Genomic DNA, 18,988 nt, shown 5'->3' on the forward strand with positions numbered 1-18,988 from the left:
TCCCAAGAACTATTTGCTGAAAGCTGAATCAACAGAGAGTCTGCCGTCATCTGGAATGACGGCAAACTGGGTCAGCGACGCAGCTGGGTTTCTCAGAGGGATCCGCTGAAGGACTTCCCTCCAGCCTCCAGCTGGTCCCCCTCCAGCACGTGCTCTTAGATGCAGAGGAGGCCTCCTCTAGGGTCCCCGCAACAACCCCCTCAAGCCAGTGAGGCCGTCCCTGTCCCGTCTCAGCCCGACAGCCGGGCGGGAACAGGGCACTGTTGTCCCTGCTGGAAAGCCCAAGTCAGCGCTCTTAATCCAGCGGGCCAGGCCCCCTCCCTTTTCCCCACCGATGCCCAGGGCATTCTTCGACCCTTGGCAGTGCATGGAGCGCTGTCCTTGAATCTGCCCCATAGCCTGTGTCCACGGAAAGGCGGAGGGCCATCGTAGGAACATAGGAAAGCTGTGCCCATATCAAGCTAACATAGGAAAAGCACTTCCCGCATGCCACATTGGCAACCGCGCGACTCATCACCCAAACCAGGATACTTTTGAGACTGGAAGAGGGATGCTCTTAACCATCGCCCTCAGATAGCAAGCACAGCCTGGACTGTTCCAGGCAAACTGGGGCGCACGGCAACTCTCACTGCTCTTCGACGAGGTCGGAGCCCATTCTGCAAGCGCGGATGTGGAGGCTGAGAGGTTGTGACAGCGGGAGAGGCGGAGCCTGGGACTGACCTCCGATCTCTCTGCCTCCAGCATCCCTCAGGCTCAGCGGCCTCTCCACCTCTGGTCCACATACTCCTTGGGGGCACAGGCTGTTCTTCTTTGACACACCAGCAGACACAAGGTCTTGAACATCAGGAGATCGAGTCGGGTCAGCTTGGACTTGCGGGGGTGTTTACGGAACACTAATAGGGCTGGGGTGGTGGAAGCCTGCAGGGGGGAGGAGGTCAGGGAGGGGCGGGGCCAAAGCAGGGCCCCGGGAGTTTCATTCTAAAGCTAAGGAATGACTCGAGCTGGTTCTGTCTCTAAAAGGGCACTCTGGCCACTGTGCGGACACTGGACGGGGCAGGGCGGGGGGTGGGGGAGAAGGGGGGGAAGATTAGAAGCAGGGAGTACAGTTAGGGGCTGCCGATTCTTGGTGGGGATAGAGGCTTGGGGAGAGAGGGGCGGCCAGGACATAGGAAGAAACACGTGCATTCAGGGCAATTTTTTGAATGGAAAAATGAGAGGGCTGTAGGATGGGGGTGGGGGGGAGGAAAAGGAAGGGAGGAGACAGGAGAGACCCCTGGGTTTTTGGCCTCAGTAACCAGATGTCATCTATTGAGATGGGGAGGAATAGGGGGGGAATAGATTTGGAGGAGAAATCCAGAATTTTCCCTCGGCCTTGTCAGGTCTGAGATGCTCATCCGATATTTGTAAGGCAGTGTCGAGAGGCTTTTTTGCTTAAAATTCTTCAAGTGTTCCTTGCGGCTATCATCCAAGCTCCATTACATGGGACCCCAGATGTGGAACGTTCTTCTTGAGTCCCTGACTGCCACCAGCCCCCTCCCCCTGCTCCAGCCCTCCATCCTTCACCAGTGCCTGATGGGATTCCAGTGGGCCGCCCTCTGGGCCTTGCACCTGTCCTTCCTCAGCTCGCCATTCCCTCAGTCCCCTCCTCCTTCCAGAACGGCTCCAGACCAGGATGGGGGCCCCTCGCCTGTGCCTCTGTGACATCCTGTCTCTCCCAGCACAGGGTGAGCCAAGGACCTCACCCCTGCGGGGCGCCCGCGTCCCGCACAAAGGGATATTCATCGAGTAAACAGGGTCAAAGGGAGATGTTTCAACCACTTAAGGAAATAAGCAGCTTTCTAACACCCTCAATTATTTTGGAAGCACCTGCTCACATATAATTAATGTGCCGATTCAAGTGATTATTATCGCCATTAAAGCGGGTCCCCCAAGAACCACTACTCAACACTTGTTTAGACACATCTGAATCCCTCCACCGCCTGCAAAATAATCACAATCATCCAACTCAGATTTCATCCCCTGAACTAGAGTCTCCAATTCAGACTTCCTGCTCCTCTGGGCTGCCCATCTAACCTCACTAGCAGGGTTCCCGAGGGCTCTGCGCCACGGTTCGAAGAAGACCCCTCTTCTTCTGGACGGAGCCACCAAACGCTTTCCCACAGTTGCCAAAGGGACCCGGGGCAGCCGCCCTTTGTGAGCGAAGAGCCCGGGGTGGGGGCAGGTCCTGTCCCCTCCACCTGTCTGCTCCGTGCGTTGGTCTCTGGGTGGGGGAAGTGTGCTGTGGCCTCAGCCCTGCGGGTGGAAGCTGTTTTCCCTGGGGTCCTCCTCTTAGGTTGACGGCCACTGCATGGCTCTGCAGACGGGCCCTGGGCTGTGTCACCATGAGAACAGCCCCAGGCAGCCTGACCCAGACAGTGCCCACCCAGCCCGCCCTCTCCGAGTGGCGGGGGTTCCGAGCTTCCCCAAAGGGGATCCAGACGGCCCCCGTCAGTCCCGTGGACCTGCCCTGGCGCTGAGAGGGTCGGGCAGTAGGGGAAGTCAGACAAGCTGGTATACGAACCCGCTCCACCTTACCGTCTGGGAGGCCGGGGGCCAATTACTTAACGTCCCTGAGCCTCAGTGTCCTCAGCGCTAAAGTGGACAACAGTACCCGCATCCAGTGGTTTCTATGGGAATTCAGTGAGGTGACTCTGAACGGCTCTCACATGCCTTGCCTTGTGCCACAGGGATGGTGTCAATGGGGATTAAGTGGGAGAGACAGGCTCCCCAGGCCACAGGGGTTCACCCCTTCCGAGGGTCCAGCCCTCGGGTCACCTGTCACTCTGGGGAAGTCCCTCCCACCCAGCAGTATGGCATTTCTGCCTTCTGTGGAGCCTTCCAGAAGGCATTGCTCTTGGAGTCAGGTGGCCGGGTTCGGAGCGTGACCGGCCGTTCTTCGGTCGCACAACTGCTACGCAGCCTAGCGTCAGGACCCCAGCTCCGAAGTGGGAATGATGGTGTCCGGGCTGCAGGGTTCGTCCTGCCCTCCCCCAAGGCTCCCTGAGTCTCTGAATGCCCCAAGATGCTTCGCTCACGGCAGCACAGGAAGGTGAGCCCGCAGAGGACGCAGGGGCCACAGCTTACGGTGACAGCAAGGATTCTGGTTTCCATCCTGAGAACAACAGGGATGCTTCCTTGATGTGTTTCAAGCAGGGGAACACGGACACAGGCGTGTCTTCAAAGGCCTTTGGCTGCAGAGTGGCCTTCTGGATCCGATCTTACCGATTTCCTTTAGGTTCTCGCCTCCTCTTGGCTCCTAGGGGTCTGCCGTTTCGTCCCCTTTGAAGGTTCACCTAAGGGTGGGGCACCCACATGAGTGAGATTCTCAGAACACCCACAATCCACGGCTCTCCTGGGGAATCTAGAACTTTCTGGAACGCTGGCGTCCCACACTTGATGCGGATCCTCCATCCCTACCTCGTCATGATGTCACTGCTGGGCAGCTGGACTTGACACAGCATAGAATATTCCAGAGCTGGAGTGAACGGCATCACCCTGCTCTGTGCTCACTTGGGCCACAGGAAGCCCAGAAATCCTTTGTATTGCATTTCTGACCGGTGACCATTCTAACATTTGCTTAGACGCTTCCAGGCCTGGGGGACGCTCCAGTCCCCAAGACACCCCATCCAAAATTGATAAGCTCTTAATTGTGGCAAAATCTGTTAGCTCGTCCACTAAGAGTTTACCTTTTGTCCCTCAGAGCCACATAAACTGTTCCTTCCTTCCTTCATTCATTCACTCACTCACTCATTTATTCATTGTCTAGGTTATGTGCTCAGACACAAAGACAAAGGACACTGGATCCTTACCAACAAGGGGTCCCATTCTGGGAGAAAGACATTCCACTATTATAATTAATCACCCCATTGAGAACTCTCGGCTAGCAGATGCCAGTCCTTTGGGGGGGCAGTTACCACAGTGTCCAAGCATATATTTGATGACCTTTCATGTACTAGCCATTGCCCTGCTTAGCTGCAACAATCATACAGACAAGGCTATGTTGTTCTTACTCGGTGCTCTATTCCCAGTGCTTGGCACAAGGTGCCCAAGAAATACCTGCCCCATCGATGAACACATGAGCCCAGCGCGTTAAGTCACGAGGGAGGCTTCTCGGCATGTTGAGAGCATCGCGAGACTCTAACTCAGCCTGGTCACGTGATTCAATGAATGGGGAAGCAGCTGGAAGGGGAAAACGGGCTGGGGGGAGGGAGGTTGCTGGGAATGACCTTGTAGCTGACCTTCAAAGGCAAGTGGAGTTTGCCAGATGGCGCAGGCGGAGGGCAATGCAGCACGTGCGTGGGCACGGCGGTGGGAGAGAGCGTCTGCACATTCCAGAAACTGCAAATGGGCCTTAGGATGGGAGCGATGGGAACTCGGTAGGAAGCAGTGCTGTAGAAATCAGCTAACACAGCTTGAATCACGAAGGACCTAGTAGGCTGGGCCAGTGACCTTGAACGTGATCCTTAAGGTGATGGGACGCTCTCGTAAAGGGCGGGGTCTGAGGTGGGAGTGCAGTCACGTATGATCGTATGATCGGTGATCGGCTGTGCATTCTAGAAAAGTGCCGGGCTGTGCCTGTCTGCAACAGAGAGACTGTCTGATTGGCCACGGGTGTCTCTGAGTCCCCTGGTAAGAGGGCACAGTGGCCCTTCACACGAGCCTGACACATCCAACTAGGAGATGGGCCGAGGAGGAGCAGGAAGGACTTGAAGGGGAGGAGGACCCCGGGCTGGTGTTCTCGGAAACATCCCTCATTTCAGTCACATTACTTTCTTTCAACGGCGGGCGGGAGCACAAGTTCACCTTTAATCCTTCTGTGACAAGTTAAGTCAGCCCCTTGTCACTTAAACCCAGCAGGGCTAAGTCACGCCAAGCCTGCTGGAAATCACACTCTGGGCCCAATATAGCACCCAGCGTCCACAGGCTCAGAGGCCCGACAGCAGGTCGGGGCCTCTCCACCTCTGAGGAAGAGTGTCCCAGCCTCACCTTGAGAGCGCCCCGAGCAAGAAGTGCCAGCCTCTTCCCCCCAGCCCAGGGTCCCCTGGGGGAAGGAGAGAGGCTGGTTGCAAGGCGGGGAAGGGGTAACACATTCTAGCCACATCTCACTTCGACCCTTTTATTTTACTGAAGATCCTGAGGCTCAGAGAGGGAAACTGGTTTTCTCAAGGTCACACAGCAGGATGTTTGGTCCCGGAATCCCCCTCTTTTCTCTTCTGTGCCCTTGGTAAGCAGGGGCAAACTCCCCAGACCGAGCTAAGTCATCAAAATGTTCACCTTGGACTTGCCAGTCTACCGTATCTTTCATGTCCATCCAATGTGAGAGTTTATTCCTGGGGGAGGAGGGGTCCAAGTGTGGCCCAGTAGAATGTCTTGTCATCTGGGGGTCCCTCTCGACACTTTGGGAGCCAAACGCCCTTATCAGTCTTGTATGAAAGTCTCCAGGCAGAGAACTCGGTCTTTTTGCCAGTATCAGAAACCTGATCTTAATCCCCCAAAGAGAATGGATTTCTCCGGTCAAAACACCTTCCCTTGTGCCAGGGAGAACAGCGATCTATTGCCAAAGCCAGCCTTTCCTTTCTTGCATCCTTATCTCCTTCTCCCACCCGAGGGCATCTGTGCACACGTCCAGGCTGACTGTCCTGTGGCGTCTGGGCTGAGCCCACCCGCCCGACGCCCTTCCCATGTAAGCTTGACTACGTACAGCTCCCTCTTCCCGCCAGGTCCCCGGAAAGCTCGTGGATCACGGGCTCTTTGACCCACCCTTGGAGCCCCTTGGTCTCCTAGATCCACCCTGAGTGGCGGCCCTGATGACCCAAGGGTGGAGATAATGACCCCCTGCTCATTTACACTCACCAGCACCTAGACACCTGCTACTGTGGTCACAAGGGGATGGCACAGACCCCTTTGAGAATATTCAACCCCTTTCCTCCCCCCCCCCCCCCACCCAAAACGCACATCACATTTTAGGCATACTTTCTGGGGTTTCAAGCAGAAGCCCCAGAAGCTTATCTCCCTCCTCCGTAGGGATCCAAAGATCCCACATAAGGACGCTGGCCCGGAGTCGGCCAGCACCACAGCGCCTACCGGAGAAGCAGATAAATAAAACTCAGCAACAGACGCAAAGGCCGGATGAATAACTAAAATACCAAGTGATACCTCTCTAATGGAAGTGCGTAGAAAATGCTATGGAACTTCGCAGGAGGATCTCTTAATTCTATCCTGGTAGGCGAGGTCAGAGGCCTCACAAAGGAAAGAATGAGTAAGGCCTGGCCAGGCGGAAAGAGAGGATTTAGTAAGCTAAGTGCAGCCCTATTTCCCTGCTCTGCGGGTGAAGGAAACTGGCTTGTCTGCAAGACATCTCCTTTGTTTCACACAAATCCCTGTGAGATGCTGGGGGGGGGGGGGGGCGGGAAGGCGAGCAAGCCTATTGGGCAGAGGAGGAAACAGATCTTTACAACTTAATGAAGCTGGACCCGGAGCTCTCCCCTCGGGGGAAGCGGGTCCACCTCACCCTTTCTCTCTCCAGCCCAGAGTATCGTGCCCAGCAGGGAGCAGAGACTCAGGGAGGTTTTGTGAACGGCTTTCACCCCAAGGCCACTGAGTTAATCAGTTGGTAGAGCCGGGATCTCTCCCCCAAATGCCAAAAGCACCGCCGAGTTCCTCCAGGATCCCCCAAACATTCTGGGAGGAGAGCAAGTCTGGATTGCAAGGCTCGGCAAGTTTGGAATAGATAATGTAGCTGGTAGCTTATGAAAGACATACAGACGGAGAGGGACCAGGTAGAAGCAATTGTCTTTATGTTACTGCAAAGGTTTGTCCAGAAGGTCAAGGTCAAATCCCCTGAATGGTTGAAACCTCGAGGCGTGCCACAGCTAGCCTCAGTGCTTCCTTCAGCCCACTCCCGGCAGGCTTCTGCCCCACTAACTCCAAGGAGACTGCTCTTTGCCAGGCTCCCAGTGGGCTCCATGTTGCAAATCCATGGTCATTTCTCTGTTCTTGTCCTAAGTCATCTTGCTGCAGCATGGGACACAGCTGGCTCTTCTCCCTTGGGATCTGGGACATCCACTCGCCTGGCTTTCTTCACATCTTGCCGGCTGCTCCTTCCAGCCTCTTCCCTAGTCTCCTTTTCTCTAAATTTTGAGCTCCCCAGGACCCAGCACTGTGTGCTCTTCTCTTGCCCGCCCCCCCTCCCCTTCTGCCTGTCATCTCACCCAGGCCCACCGTTCGTATCTGACGCCACCCCCCCCCCACCCCAAGCATAAATCTCCAGTCCTGACCTCAGTCCAGAACCCCAGACTTGTAGCCCCAGCGGCTGCTTGAACAACTCCAGCCCCACGTTAGGGGCACTTGTAACTTAACACAAGTGACAGAGAATCCCTTCCAGCCTTCTCCTCCCCTCCCATCCTTCTGGCCTCAGGAAATAGCACCACTCCCCCCGCCCCAGCTGCTGGAGCCTGAAAGCCGGGAGTCACCCCAAATGCTCCTTGCCTCCCTCCCGTCAACACGTTAGCAAGCCCATTAGATTCCACCTGCAGTTTATGGAAGAACTCCATTCCTTCCCACCGTCTCCACTGCTGCCATCCCGGTCCCCACCCAAGCCACTGTCACCTCTTTCCTGTTACAGCTGTAACAACCTCCGCGTGGCCCCTCTGACTCCAGTCTTGCTCCCCTACAACCCATCCTCCACCCAGAAGTGACCTTTCAATAAAGTGAATCAGGTCCCGTTACTTGCCTGCTCCAAACCCTCCAAAGCTGCCCTTGGAATTAACTCCAGACCCAGCGCCCTGGGGCACATGGCCTGGCGTCAGTGGTCCTGCCCGTCTATCTGTCACACCTTATCTCTTAACTCCCCACAACCGGCTGCATTCCAGCCCCTCGGTGGACTCGTTTTCTGTCCCTTGAACACGGGAAGCTTGTCACCAACGCATGTTCTCTTCTCTCTGCCTGGAATGTTCCACCTCCATCCCTTAGCAAGGCGGGTTCCTTGTTGCCTTGGAGGTCTCAGCTTAAATGAACCTTTTCCTGACCACCCAATCCCATTCTACCCCGCCAGATTATTTTCATTATATGCACTGCCCTTATCATTACCTGCCGTTTTTCCTGTTCGTTTATCTTTTTACCTCCCCCTGCCTCTAAGCTAAACCACAGGCGTTCGGGATCTTGCTGCCCTGTTCCCTGATGCATGCCCAGTGCCTAAGACCATCCTGCTTAGTAACTACAAGCTGAATTAGTGTCGAATGACTGAATGGGGCAGCTAGCTCCTATCAGAGTTTACCATGCACCAGGACATGGTCCCTGGCTGGGCCAAGGGCATTACAAGATGCTGGAGTGGGCAACCCCTGCCCCTTTTAGAGCCAAGCCATCGTTGAAGACCTGGGATTAAGGGCCGCAATAACTGCAATTCACACTCTTACCTCTAGGGGGAGCTGACGGTTTCTCCATCACTCCACCCCCAGAAGCCTGAGCTTTGGGGGAAAAGGGTCTGGGATGGATTCAACCTGTTCCTGAGGGTGGAATAAAAGGATTGCAATGGGACTAGACTTGGAAATGTGTTCTGACTTCCTCTTTATGGGTGATTAGAGTTGTTCTATAATCAGCTGTCCTTTGGCAGGCCCTCCTTCCACTTATGCAACAGGGGTGACGAGATAGGGCATGGGGCATTCTTCATCAGAGACAGCCTGTCCCTCTGGAAGGCCAGGGGCGAGGGAGGGGGGCCTAAACAAGGCAGTTCGGACCAGCTTGGCTCCGGCTCTGTGAAGAACGTGTCTTGCTTTTTTTACTCCCTTCCTCGTCCAGATTCAGGAGCTGTAAGATCAGGTTGTGGGTCCAGGGCGGGAACAAGGAAGGGCCAGGTTGGCTCCAGGCCAGAGGGGCCCGAGGGGTGGTCCAGCCCACTTCTCCAGGACTTAGGTCCGCCTCTACCCATCACCAAGAGTGCACCTGCCTTCTTGCCCTTGCTGGTATCATTGGACTGTTATGTCCCCTTATGATCATCGCTTTCTATTTTGGTTTCGGACAACAAAACGTCGTCCAGGACTTACACTAGGAGAGAGCCAATGCCGGTAATACCCTTTTGAAATAACTCTTTGTTTCAGGGAGAGAAGAGCTAAGATCCACTGAAAGGGCTTAGCTGTGTGATGACAATTTCCAAGAACTGAAATCCAGTGAGTTGGCCAGCATAACTGCACAGAAACAGAGTCTACCAATTTACATCGCCTCTGCCTGTCTGCCTGGGGAATGTAGGTGGTAGGATAGAATTCAAGGAATCCGATGATCCTTGGTGATCTTCTGAAAAGACCTGCCACCCTCATTTTATGACTTTCCTTTCTCGATCCCTTATCCCTTAAGCTACCACGAGACATGGGAGGACAACGGCCACCATTTATTGAACAGGTGCCACAACAGAGCCAACCCCTGGGCTTGTTTGCTTGCAGACATCATCTCATTGAAGCCTACAACGTAGGGGTTTGCATGCCCAATTCCACATGAGGTTTCTAGAATGCAGAAAGGTTAGGTCACTGCCCAGACACATACCCCGAACTCATATGCGCGTATCCTGACGCCCCAGCCCTCTATCTTCCTACCTTACCCTTCCCAGTCTCACGGTCCAGAGCAGCCACACCCCTACCCCGGAGGCATCGAGCAAGGCCCCAGGGCGGGAGCTCGCCCCAGCCAGGTAGCATCATGGAGGAGGCATTCATACCACAAAACAAACACCCAGGCACACGCTCCCCACAAGGTGACAGAAGTGAGATACGGGGTTCCTGAAAGCGGTGCGTTATCACTATTGACCAATCTCCTTCTCTATCTTGCTCCGTGGCTCTCTTTTCTGTGGCCTTGTAACCTGGGCCCAGCGCAGCTCTTGGGAACAGATTGTGACAGAAAGGGACAAAACAAAGGAGAGATGATAAAAACTTGTGAAAGGCTAAGCTCCCATGATTCTCTGTGGCTGTTTAATGGATTTCTATGATATAAACAGACCTTTGGCTTTGCCTGCTGGGCAGCTGACCTCCAACTAAATGAGTTTAGACAGTATTCCTTAATAAGAAATGTTCCTTTTTTCCCCACATCCACAAAGCCCCCTGAGCATACAATGACTCACACTCCCCTGCCAACAGATACCGTCGGCCGCACACATACGCCCACCTGAAACAGAAGTGGGCCACGTGCCACGGTCTATCAAAACGTGCACATGCCTTTGTATTCACAGCTCTATCACTTGTGCACGTAACAAACATTTACGGATACAGTGGGGGGAAAAGGCGTGGCCTTTGCACTTGAGATGCTCGCAGTCCGGTGGACAGATGGGTGCTTTGGCACAGAGAGATAAGAGCTGGGGTGTAGATCCGAAAAGTGGAATCATAGAGGAGGGAGCGTCTAGAACTTTCTGCAGAAGTCAGGGAAGGTGACATGAGCGGAGACGCGGTCTCCGTGGACGGCCTTCAGTTTCCTCGTCTGAAGAACAGGCACAACAATAGACCCGACCTCACAATGCCAGCGTGAAAATGAAATGTGGTCACGTATGCAGTGCCTGGCACGTAGTGAAGACTCAATAAATATTATTGGCTAATAAGCCACTCAGATTAGAATTAGCAGCATTACTAAATGAGTCCCCAGTTATAGATGTAAATGGATAGAAATGATTAAGTAGGAAATGATTAAGGGGAAATTATCAATCATTTTTTTTCTGGAACCAAGTCCTGACTTTAATACTAAGGTAGTTTGCTTTTTAGATGACAGCCCCCTACTGTCCAACTATGAAATTGCACCCCTGCTCTATTAGCCACTGAATATTTCTAGGGAAAAAAAGCATGAGCTGCAGAGACGGAGCCTGGGAAACTCAAATCTGGGAGAGGAAGCCATGAAAAAGTGGGGAAAGCATGAGGGGATGGGGAGAAGGGCTGTGAGGCATCCTAAAGTTGGACAGGGCTTTTATAGACAGCTAGGAAACCCAGTCAGGTGCCTGATGACCTTCGTGACACCTTCTCTTTGTTTTCAAAGAGGTCTTTTGAGAATGATGGTCCCTCTTCCCATCCCTCCAACCCTCCAACCATCCCTCCCCAATCTAATGATGGCAGGTTACAGAACAAATAAAATTCATTTTTCGGAAATTCACTTTAGAGCAAGTTTGCCTGGAAAACTGGCCCCGTGAGCAGTGGCTTTTCCTTTGCCGGGAAAGCACAGTATATTCCAGAAGCCTCAGAAAACACTGCAAATAGCCATAGTGGATATTCAATAGAACTTCCTGTGATGATGGAAATGTTCCATACCTGCTCTGTCCAGCATGGTAGCCACCAACTGCATGTGGCTAGTGAGCTCTTGAAATAGGGCTAGTCTGAATGAGGAAATGAATTTTTAATTTGATTTGATTTGATTTGAATTGAATTGAATTCAGATTGAATAGCCACATGTGACTAGCCATGGCTGCCATATTTAATAGCCTGGGGATCTGATCACATATATTTTTTTGAATCTCTTCTATAGTTCGGCAGATGTTCGGCATTCTCCCCCGCCCCCCCCCCCCCCCGCTATGAACTGGGAAGATTATGGGGCATAGTGTCCAAGCTGCAGGCCCTGGCCCCCTCCTCCTATCCCCTGCCCCCACCCCATGCCTAAGACACCCACATGGCAAGATCTTCCCCGATGTCCAGCTAGAGATCTTGTGAACCCCGAGGGAGTGATCCCTTTTGCTTCAGGCAACGTCATCAGCTCTGCCAATCTACCCAAAGAATCCAACCCATTCATTCCATTTCCGAAAGCTCAGGATGATTCCATTGCTAAGATCATGTCTTTAGGACCAGAGGGGAGGCTGCTGGGCTTCACAGGTCTTGGGCCATTTTGTGCCCACTGGGCTGAGCGGGCAGTGGTGGCCTCATCACAATGCCCTGCTTTTCCCTTCTAAAGAGATTGGAGACACGGCCCTGGCTGGGCCTGTGTAATCTATTCATTTCCTTCCAAGCCGGGCTCTGTAAGCTCATTCACAGAGGATGGGCGAAGGAAGCCGGGGAAGCAAACAGACGTACAGAAAACAAACAACGCTGGGCAGCTCCCTGCTTGGTGGGGGGTGGGGGGTGGGGGGCAGGAGCTGCCGGGAAATGGAGGTGGGAGAATAGAGATGTAGGGACTTGTCTGGAGCGGGTGTGTGTGTGGGGGGATTCTGACTGGAGAAGGAGAGCGGGGCTCCCATTGCTGCTTCTTTCACGTCCTCCAGAAGCCCCACCCCGCATAAGGAGCCTTGGCTTCTGCAGCCCCCATCTTGGTAAGCTCTTATCTCTCTCCATTCAGCTGGCTCCCTGGGAAAAGAGGCGATCGGTGAGGGAAGGCCAGAGTGGCGATAGGCAGAGAGAACTGGAAGCATGGAGCCAGTTCCCTGGAGCTCTCCCCACCCACCCCACCCCACCCCCTTGCCCTGCCACCGGCCTCTGCCCCCATCCTCACCATCACAGACAGGGCATGCGGGGCTCCCCTGGTCCCAAGGAGAGTTCCAAGTCAGCTGAGCCTGCTACCTCAATCCAGCTACAGAATCACAAGGGCCCAAACAGTTGGCTCCAGTGGGCAATTTGCATGTGATTTGCATACATCTGCATATACCCTCCCCACTCCAGAGGCACCGAGTCAAAGGATGTGAAATGAAGGAAAATAAATTCATTAGTGCAGCCTACCATAGCCCAGCACACAGGGTCCGCCACCGTAAGAGATGTAACTGATTCTTAAGGCAATCAACGTGATCGCAGTCTGGGGGGCGGGCGGCGGGGGGGGAGAGATGGGGGCGGTGGCGACGGGGGAGTCCCAGCACGGTGGGGGGGGGGTGCAGAGATGGGAAGGGAAAGCCCGCGTCTCCCTCATCTTCAGAGAACATAGCGCGGAGCCACGTGGAAGCCTGCGCCCGGTTTCTTACACCTGGCCCTGGCCTTCGTGCTGTCCCCACGTCGGCAGCCACCTCTGCAGGCAGACTTTCACCACCGACGCAGAAAAATTCCATTTCAAACACGAGTGAGGATGGTTGCTTCGAGGGCTGGGGAGGCAATGAGGTGTCGTCCACTGGTATTTCCCTGTCTGCAAGCTCCCTCCCCCCTTCACCTCCCGTTAAGCGTTCCCATTGGGTCTCCGCGTTTCTCTCTGCCAGCCGGGCGGGTCTTTCACGTCCCCTCATTCCGATCCCATCTACGGATGGTTGGGGGAGAGACAGTCCCATCGTTAGCAGTGAGCTGCAGTCAATTTAGCACAGTCCTTCTGCCAGGTGCTAATGAGATGCTGGCTGTGTGTGTCAGCCAAGCAGCTCCCATATCATGTAAATACGCCTCTCAGTGATTCAGTTCATGGCACTATTTAACATATGCCTTGACTTTCTCTAGGCCTGTTGATCTATCCAGGATGGAAATCTTATCTAAAGCTGGGGCCCCCAGGGGTGTCGAGAGCATCAGGTTCACACCTGTGGGGCCCAGGCTGCCTGAAGAGCTTAGGTGAGGGGGTGGCTAGGGGCAATTTTAAGTGGGAGGGGCTACAACGCGACCTTGGAGAACAATGATCTTGGTTAAAAGGAACCCAAGGCGGAGTCAACAGCAGCGACCAGCAAATGATGAATCAAAGACCAAGACTGCAAGAAGGAAGAGCAAGGACAGGAGGGTCCCGCCAAAGACTGGCGCGAGAGCAAGAAGGAGATTGAGGAGCGGAGTTCTGGGTCAGGGCATTGAATGGTGAGTGTGCCCCAGTGGGATCCTCGAACACAGGGTTTCCAAGCACCGCACCGTGTAAAGGGGCAAAGGAACCAGTTCTAGATGTGTGATTATCAACCTGCCCGTGCCACCTGCCCCCCCCCCCCATCAGCTCTGTCCAGCCCCCACTCCACCAGCTCTGTCCAGAGCAGGTGCACTTGACCGTGTCATCTACTGGTCTCATCTGAGGAAAGGGCAATGCCGCAGACAGAGGTTAAAGAAGTGTGGCTTTAGATCGGGAGTTGGTGGACCACGGCCGGTGGACCCAATCAGCCCACAGCCTGTTTCTGTACAGCCCGTGAACCGAGAATGGTTTTTTCTTTTTCTTTTTACCTCTCTTGATGGGTGACAGAAATAAAAAAGGAGAGTGTTTTGTGACATATAAAAACTACATGAAATTCAAGTCTGAGTGTCCACGCACAAAGATTTCTTGGAACCCCGCCATGCCCTTCCATCGCCACGTTGTCTGTGGCTGTTTTCACACTAGCACAGCAGAGCCGAGTAGTTGTGACAGAGACCATACGGTCCCCAGAGAGGAAAACATTTACTATGTGGACCTCAGCGAAAAGTGTTGCCAAAGCCTGTTTCAGATCACGGAAGGGGAGTTCTCTGCCTAACCTGTTCCCAAGATGGCGGTACTTTGCTCTGTGCAATCCTGAGTGTGGCAGGAACATCAATTCCCAGTGGACCTTCTCCTGAGCCCGGCCAGCCCTGACTCCCCGGTGGCCAAGGGACACCGGGCCGGAATGCCCCGTCCAGACACGAGAAGGTTCCTATCGGTGGCTGGAAAGGCCAACACTTGTGCCCAACAGCCAGAGCGGGTCCTTCTGCTGCCAGCAGCTGGGCCCTGGACCAGTGAGCTTCTCTGTGTCTCTAACGGCGCCCCTTCTCAGACCCAGATCAGGTGCCAGTCACCAGGATAGTCCCATACGTAACTGAATTAGAAGGCAGACCATCTCTGTAATTCGTTTTAAGAGGGCAGGATGCCACGCTGCTGTTCTCGTTCCTCCGCCAAGAGGATTACCCAAAGCCCCCAGCCTGAAATCCCAACCTCCGATGTTTCTTGGTTGTTACACAGCAGTGTTCTTACTAACTCATACTTGGTACTGCTGGGGTCTCCTGAGCAAAGGGGCAAATTAGGGACACAAAGGAGACCAGAACGAGATAGTTCCTGAGGACAAAAGAGAAGGCTGAACAAAGTGGTCTTGCAGGAGGGTTCGGGCAGAGGATGGGAGCCTGGCAGAGGGCACCGGACGACACGGGGCTGCGTTAGGACTGAGGACATGGCCAAGCCTGCAAGGGTCTCCAGAGGGGCTCTGGGGACTCTACCTTCAGTCCTGGCCGTGGTACAGTGGGGACAACTGTGATCACTTACCCGGTACCACACGATCTCACGCATGCGACCATCTGTCTTGAAGTTACACTTCAAGGTCACGGCATCACCAGCCACCACGGGTGGGAGAGGTTCAATGTTGACAGTCAGGTAGCCTACAGGAAAAAGAAGAAAGGGGAGGTGAGGGCATGGGAGGAGTGGAAGGGCTGGGCCGACCGGGGAGGGGGGGAGGGAGCTGACCCGTCTGCAGGGGTGCTGTTCACACTGGAGCCTGTGTGATCGGTACCCGCCCGGCCTGAATGGAGGTCATTGCTCTCCTTTGTCATTGGTGTCTCCATCCTGAGAGCTTGTGGATCCCTCTAGTCCTGAAACACTTCTTGGGATCAATTTTCCCTTGAAAGTAGGACCTGCCGACAGCTGGAGGTCATGCCTCAATGGACTTCTACAAGATGCCCGGAGAAAAGGTCCTGCGGTCAACCACTATACCTCTTTCCCCCCTTTTGCAGGGTCTTGATATGCATTAGCCAGTTAAGTCTCACGGGAAACGAGCCCGCCGAGAAGCACCTAACCCAGCATTTCCAAACCTATTTGACTACGTGTCTCTTCGCCATCCCTGAAGTCCTCAGCCTCCTGTGCAGTCAGGGTTCCATGGAACCCACATTGGGACATGGTGCCCGAGGTGCCCGGATCCCTCCATTCCCAGCCTTCTAACCAAATCACTCCTGATGAAAGGGGAAGAGCTCCCTGAGGAACTTCTGTTTGCTTCCTGAACCCCCAAATCTCCCCCACCCCCCGCCAAATCTCCCATCTCACACACTTTGCCATCCGAGGGGAGAGTTGGTACCCCCTGGAGGCCATGGTGGGGAGGGGTGGTTATGAGCTGACCACCCTGGGAAGGAGTCCAATCCTCTGCAAGCACCAGGTGATGCGTCTCGCCCACCAGCCGCCCCTGGAGCCCCAGAAGCTAGGACTGTTAACCTGGTAGTCACACCCAGGGGAACACTCCTGTCTCCACACCAAAGTCCGGCTCGGGGGGGCCTCTGACCCTCTCCGCTGCCTCGCAGAGCCCCATCCCCAAGGGCCAGGCCCCATTCCAGCTCGCCAGGGGGCCTCATTCTCGGGCGATCGCCGGGGCCCATCTGATTGGCTTCCCGCCGGCTGATGTCCGGCCATTGATCTAATGGATCAATCCAGTCCAATTGTCTTAATGAGAAAACTAGCCAGGATGGGTTCAGGGATTTCAATTGTGCAGGCAACCTGAGCGGATCGAGCCCAGGGACCTGACCCCTGCCTGCAGCTTAATGGTTACAACACTCCCGGGGGGCCAGGGGGGCGCGGGGGGGGGGGGGTGGGAAGAAATAAGAATCGACCTCCGCAGGATCGATGGGGAAGCTGGAGTCAGAATTGACCTGCGTGGCACCAGGCGTCAGGTCCCAATGGCCAGGGTGAGGAGTAAGGCAGGGGGCTCACCTCTAGGTAGCCTCAACCTCAGGCTGGAGGTCAGGCTCCCAGGAAGCCCCACGGAGCTTGCGTGGTCCTTGCGAGCAGTGACTGGAACCAACTGGAAGGATCAGTGCCCCTCCCACCTTTCCTCATTCATTCAGCCCCAAAGTTTGCTCCCACTTGCTCTGAGCAGGACCGTGATCCACGAAGCAGGGTGGTTCTAGCAGTGCCCTGTCCTCTAGGCACGCACACTTTGGGGACAGTTTCACAACACGGTCACACTCAGTGGGCGGGTGACAGTGGGGGCTGTGAAAGGAGGGGGAAGGAAGCCTTCCCGGCCTGGACAATCGGGGAAGTCCCCAAGCCCAGCTGGGTCCCAAACCACGACAAACAAGGAGGCTGCCCCTCAGGAGGCGGAAGGCCCACGACAGAGAGGACTCTGGGCAAGCTGATCCCGAGCGGGAAATAATAACGGGTCACATTTCCACAGCACCTACTCTGAGACAGGCTCCAGGCTAAGTGCACAACACGCCTTCACTCAACCGGCTGTCATGGAATTCCCAGGAGAGAAGAGCCCGCATTCCTCCAGCTTTCCGAAGGGAAACAGAGAGGCAAAGTAACCTACCGAGATCCCGCAGCTCTAAGCGACAGAGCTGGGACTCAAGCCCCACCGACTGCTCCATTCTGACCGCCATGCTATCCACACAGCCTCTCTAATGATGAGAAAGGAGAGGAAAGGGTCGGCAGACCTTTCCCGGCCAGCACAGGGGAGGAGTGGGAGATGCTGCTAGGGGGCCGAGACAGGAGTCCAGGACCCGATCCTGTCCGCTGATCGCTCCCTGGCTCGGGGCCGACCCCTGGGCTCACCTTTCCAGCGTGGCTGCCCTCCTTGCGGGGGTGGGGGTCTCACCTTTGAAACGACGAGCCAGATGGCTGGGGAGCTCAAGAGCAGAGAAGGGCCCCCCTCCCACCGCAAGGAGGCGGGAAGGACACGTTCTCGGATGGGTGAATCTCGCAGCCGGCCTGTGGTGAGTGCAGATGGTGTGTGCGTGTGAGGCAGGCCAGGGCGGGGCACAGGTGCCAGCTTGCAGGGTCGCCATTGGCTGGCAAGCCCCGGCGGAATTACAGGTGTGAATCGGTGGGGATGGAGGGGAACACGTGAAGCTCGGCTAACCAGGGGTCGTGCGACAGGCACACGGCGAGGTATAGCCGGTGTCCGGGGCAACAGGGCTCAGGGGCGTGCAGGGTGAGAGCAGGGAAGAGCCCTCTGCACAGCAGCGGGGGAAGGGGGTGGGGGGGGGTGGGACTCCCGAAGAGGAGATTTCGAAGGGGGGCACCTGGGTCCGGGGGGGGGGGGGTTGTGACACCTTAAGACAGCATTTCGCAGGGCGTGTAGACAACAGGGAGCTTCTGATAAATGTTTCAGGCAACAGGATTTCTATTCCCGACACTGCGTTAAACAAAATGGAGCACCCTTCTCTCCTTCAGAACCCTTCTCTTTTCCCTTCTTGCGTCTTGCCTTCATTCGTGAAAAAGAAAAAAAAATTGGGAATCTGTTCAGTACCAGGCACCGCTCCGGGCCCTAGAGATACAGTGCTGAGAAGAGACAAGCCCTGCCCTCCAGGAGCTGAGGCTACGGCAAAGGAGGCTACAATCAAAGAAGCGAACGAGGGGAAGGAAATACGGCCGGTGCTGATAAATGCCATGAAATCAAGGTAAACCAGGGTAAAGCGGCCCCAGGGAACAGAGAGCGGGGCAGGGGCCCCTCTGGACAGGGTGGCCCCAGGAGGCCTCTCGGATGGGATCCAGAATAAAGGCAAGTGTGAGCCATGCAGGTCTCTAGGGGGAAAGCGTTCCGGATGGAGAACGCCGCGTGGGCAAAGGGCCTGAAGCTGGAGTGCGCTCAGGGTGTTCACTCAAGGTGGACCCGGGTAGGAAATCTGTTCATAACGTTGTATCCCCGGGAGCCCATCTTTGATTCAGCACCTTGCAAGACTAGAACCAGGGTAGGGGCCGAGGGGAGACAAGTGAGACAGATGGCTAGGGAGGCACTCACTCCCCTTCTCCGCAGCCCCTGAGTCACGCCTGCCTCCCCTCCTCCTGGCCTTGGCCTTGCTAGAGCCCTTTGCAACAAACACCAGGAACAGGACTCTAACCGGAAGCGGAAGGGACTGTGGCTCCCATTCCCCAGGACCCCCTGCTCGGAGGGCGGGGGCGGGGTGACAGCTCTGAGCCTAGCCACACTGGGGGCTCCGGCCACCGTGCAGGGACTACAATCTCCCTGGGCCCGTGGCGCTTTCTGGCCCCCATTCAGCTCTAGCAACAACCTGTGCGACATAAGATGCCGTGCTGGCTGCGTGTGTCACGCTGGAGTGTAATTGTCTGTTTGCACATCTGCCTCTCCTTCTGGAATGCGAGCTCCATTAATATCAGTAGAGTATTAAAATGAGATCTGACA

The 18,988-nt window shown here is 55.2% G+C and overlaps 1 protein-coding gene across 2 annotated transcripts in view; it reads right to left on the reverse strand.

Moving 5' to 3' along the window:
- Positions 1–18,988, reverse strand: part of IGSF21 (immunoglobin superfamily member 21) — a 233,101-nt gene that overhangs the window by 118,377 nt on the left and 95,736 nt on the right. Inside the window, exon 2 of one of the 2 annotated variants that reach the window (XM_019461546.2) lies at positions 15,130–15,242. The exons of the other annotated variant lie outside the window; for it this stretch is intronic. Within the exon in view, the coding sequence (XP_019317091.1) occupies positions 15,130–15,242 (113 nt within the window). The remainder of the gene's footprint in view (positions 1–15,129; positions 15,243–18,988) is intronic. 2 annotated transcript variants of the gene reach the window in all.

This window comes from Panthera pardus, unplaced genomic scaffold, assembly GCF_024362965.1.
Source record: "Panthera pardus isolate Hobbes unplaced genomic scaffold, ASM2436296v1 HiC_scaffold_11, whole genome shotgun sequence".
Taxonomy (NCBI): domain Eukaryota; kingdom Metazoa; phylum Chordata; class Mammalia; order Carnivora; family Felidae; genus Panthera; species Panthera pardus.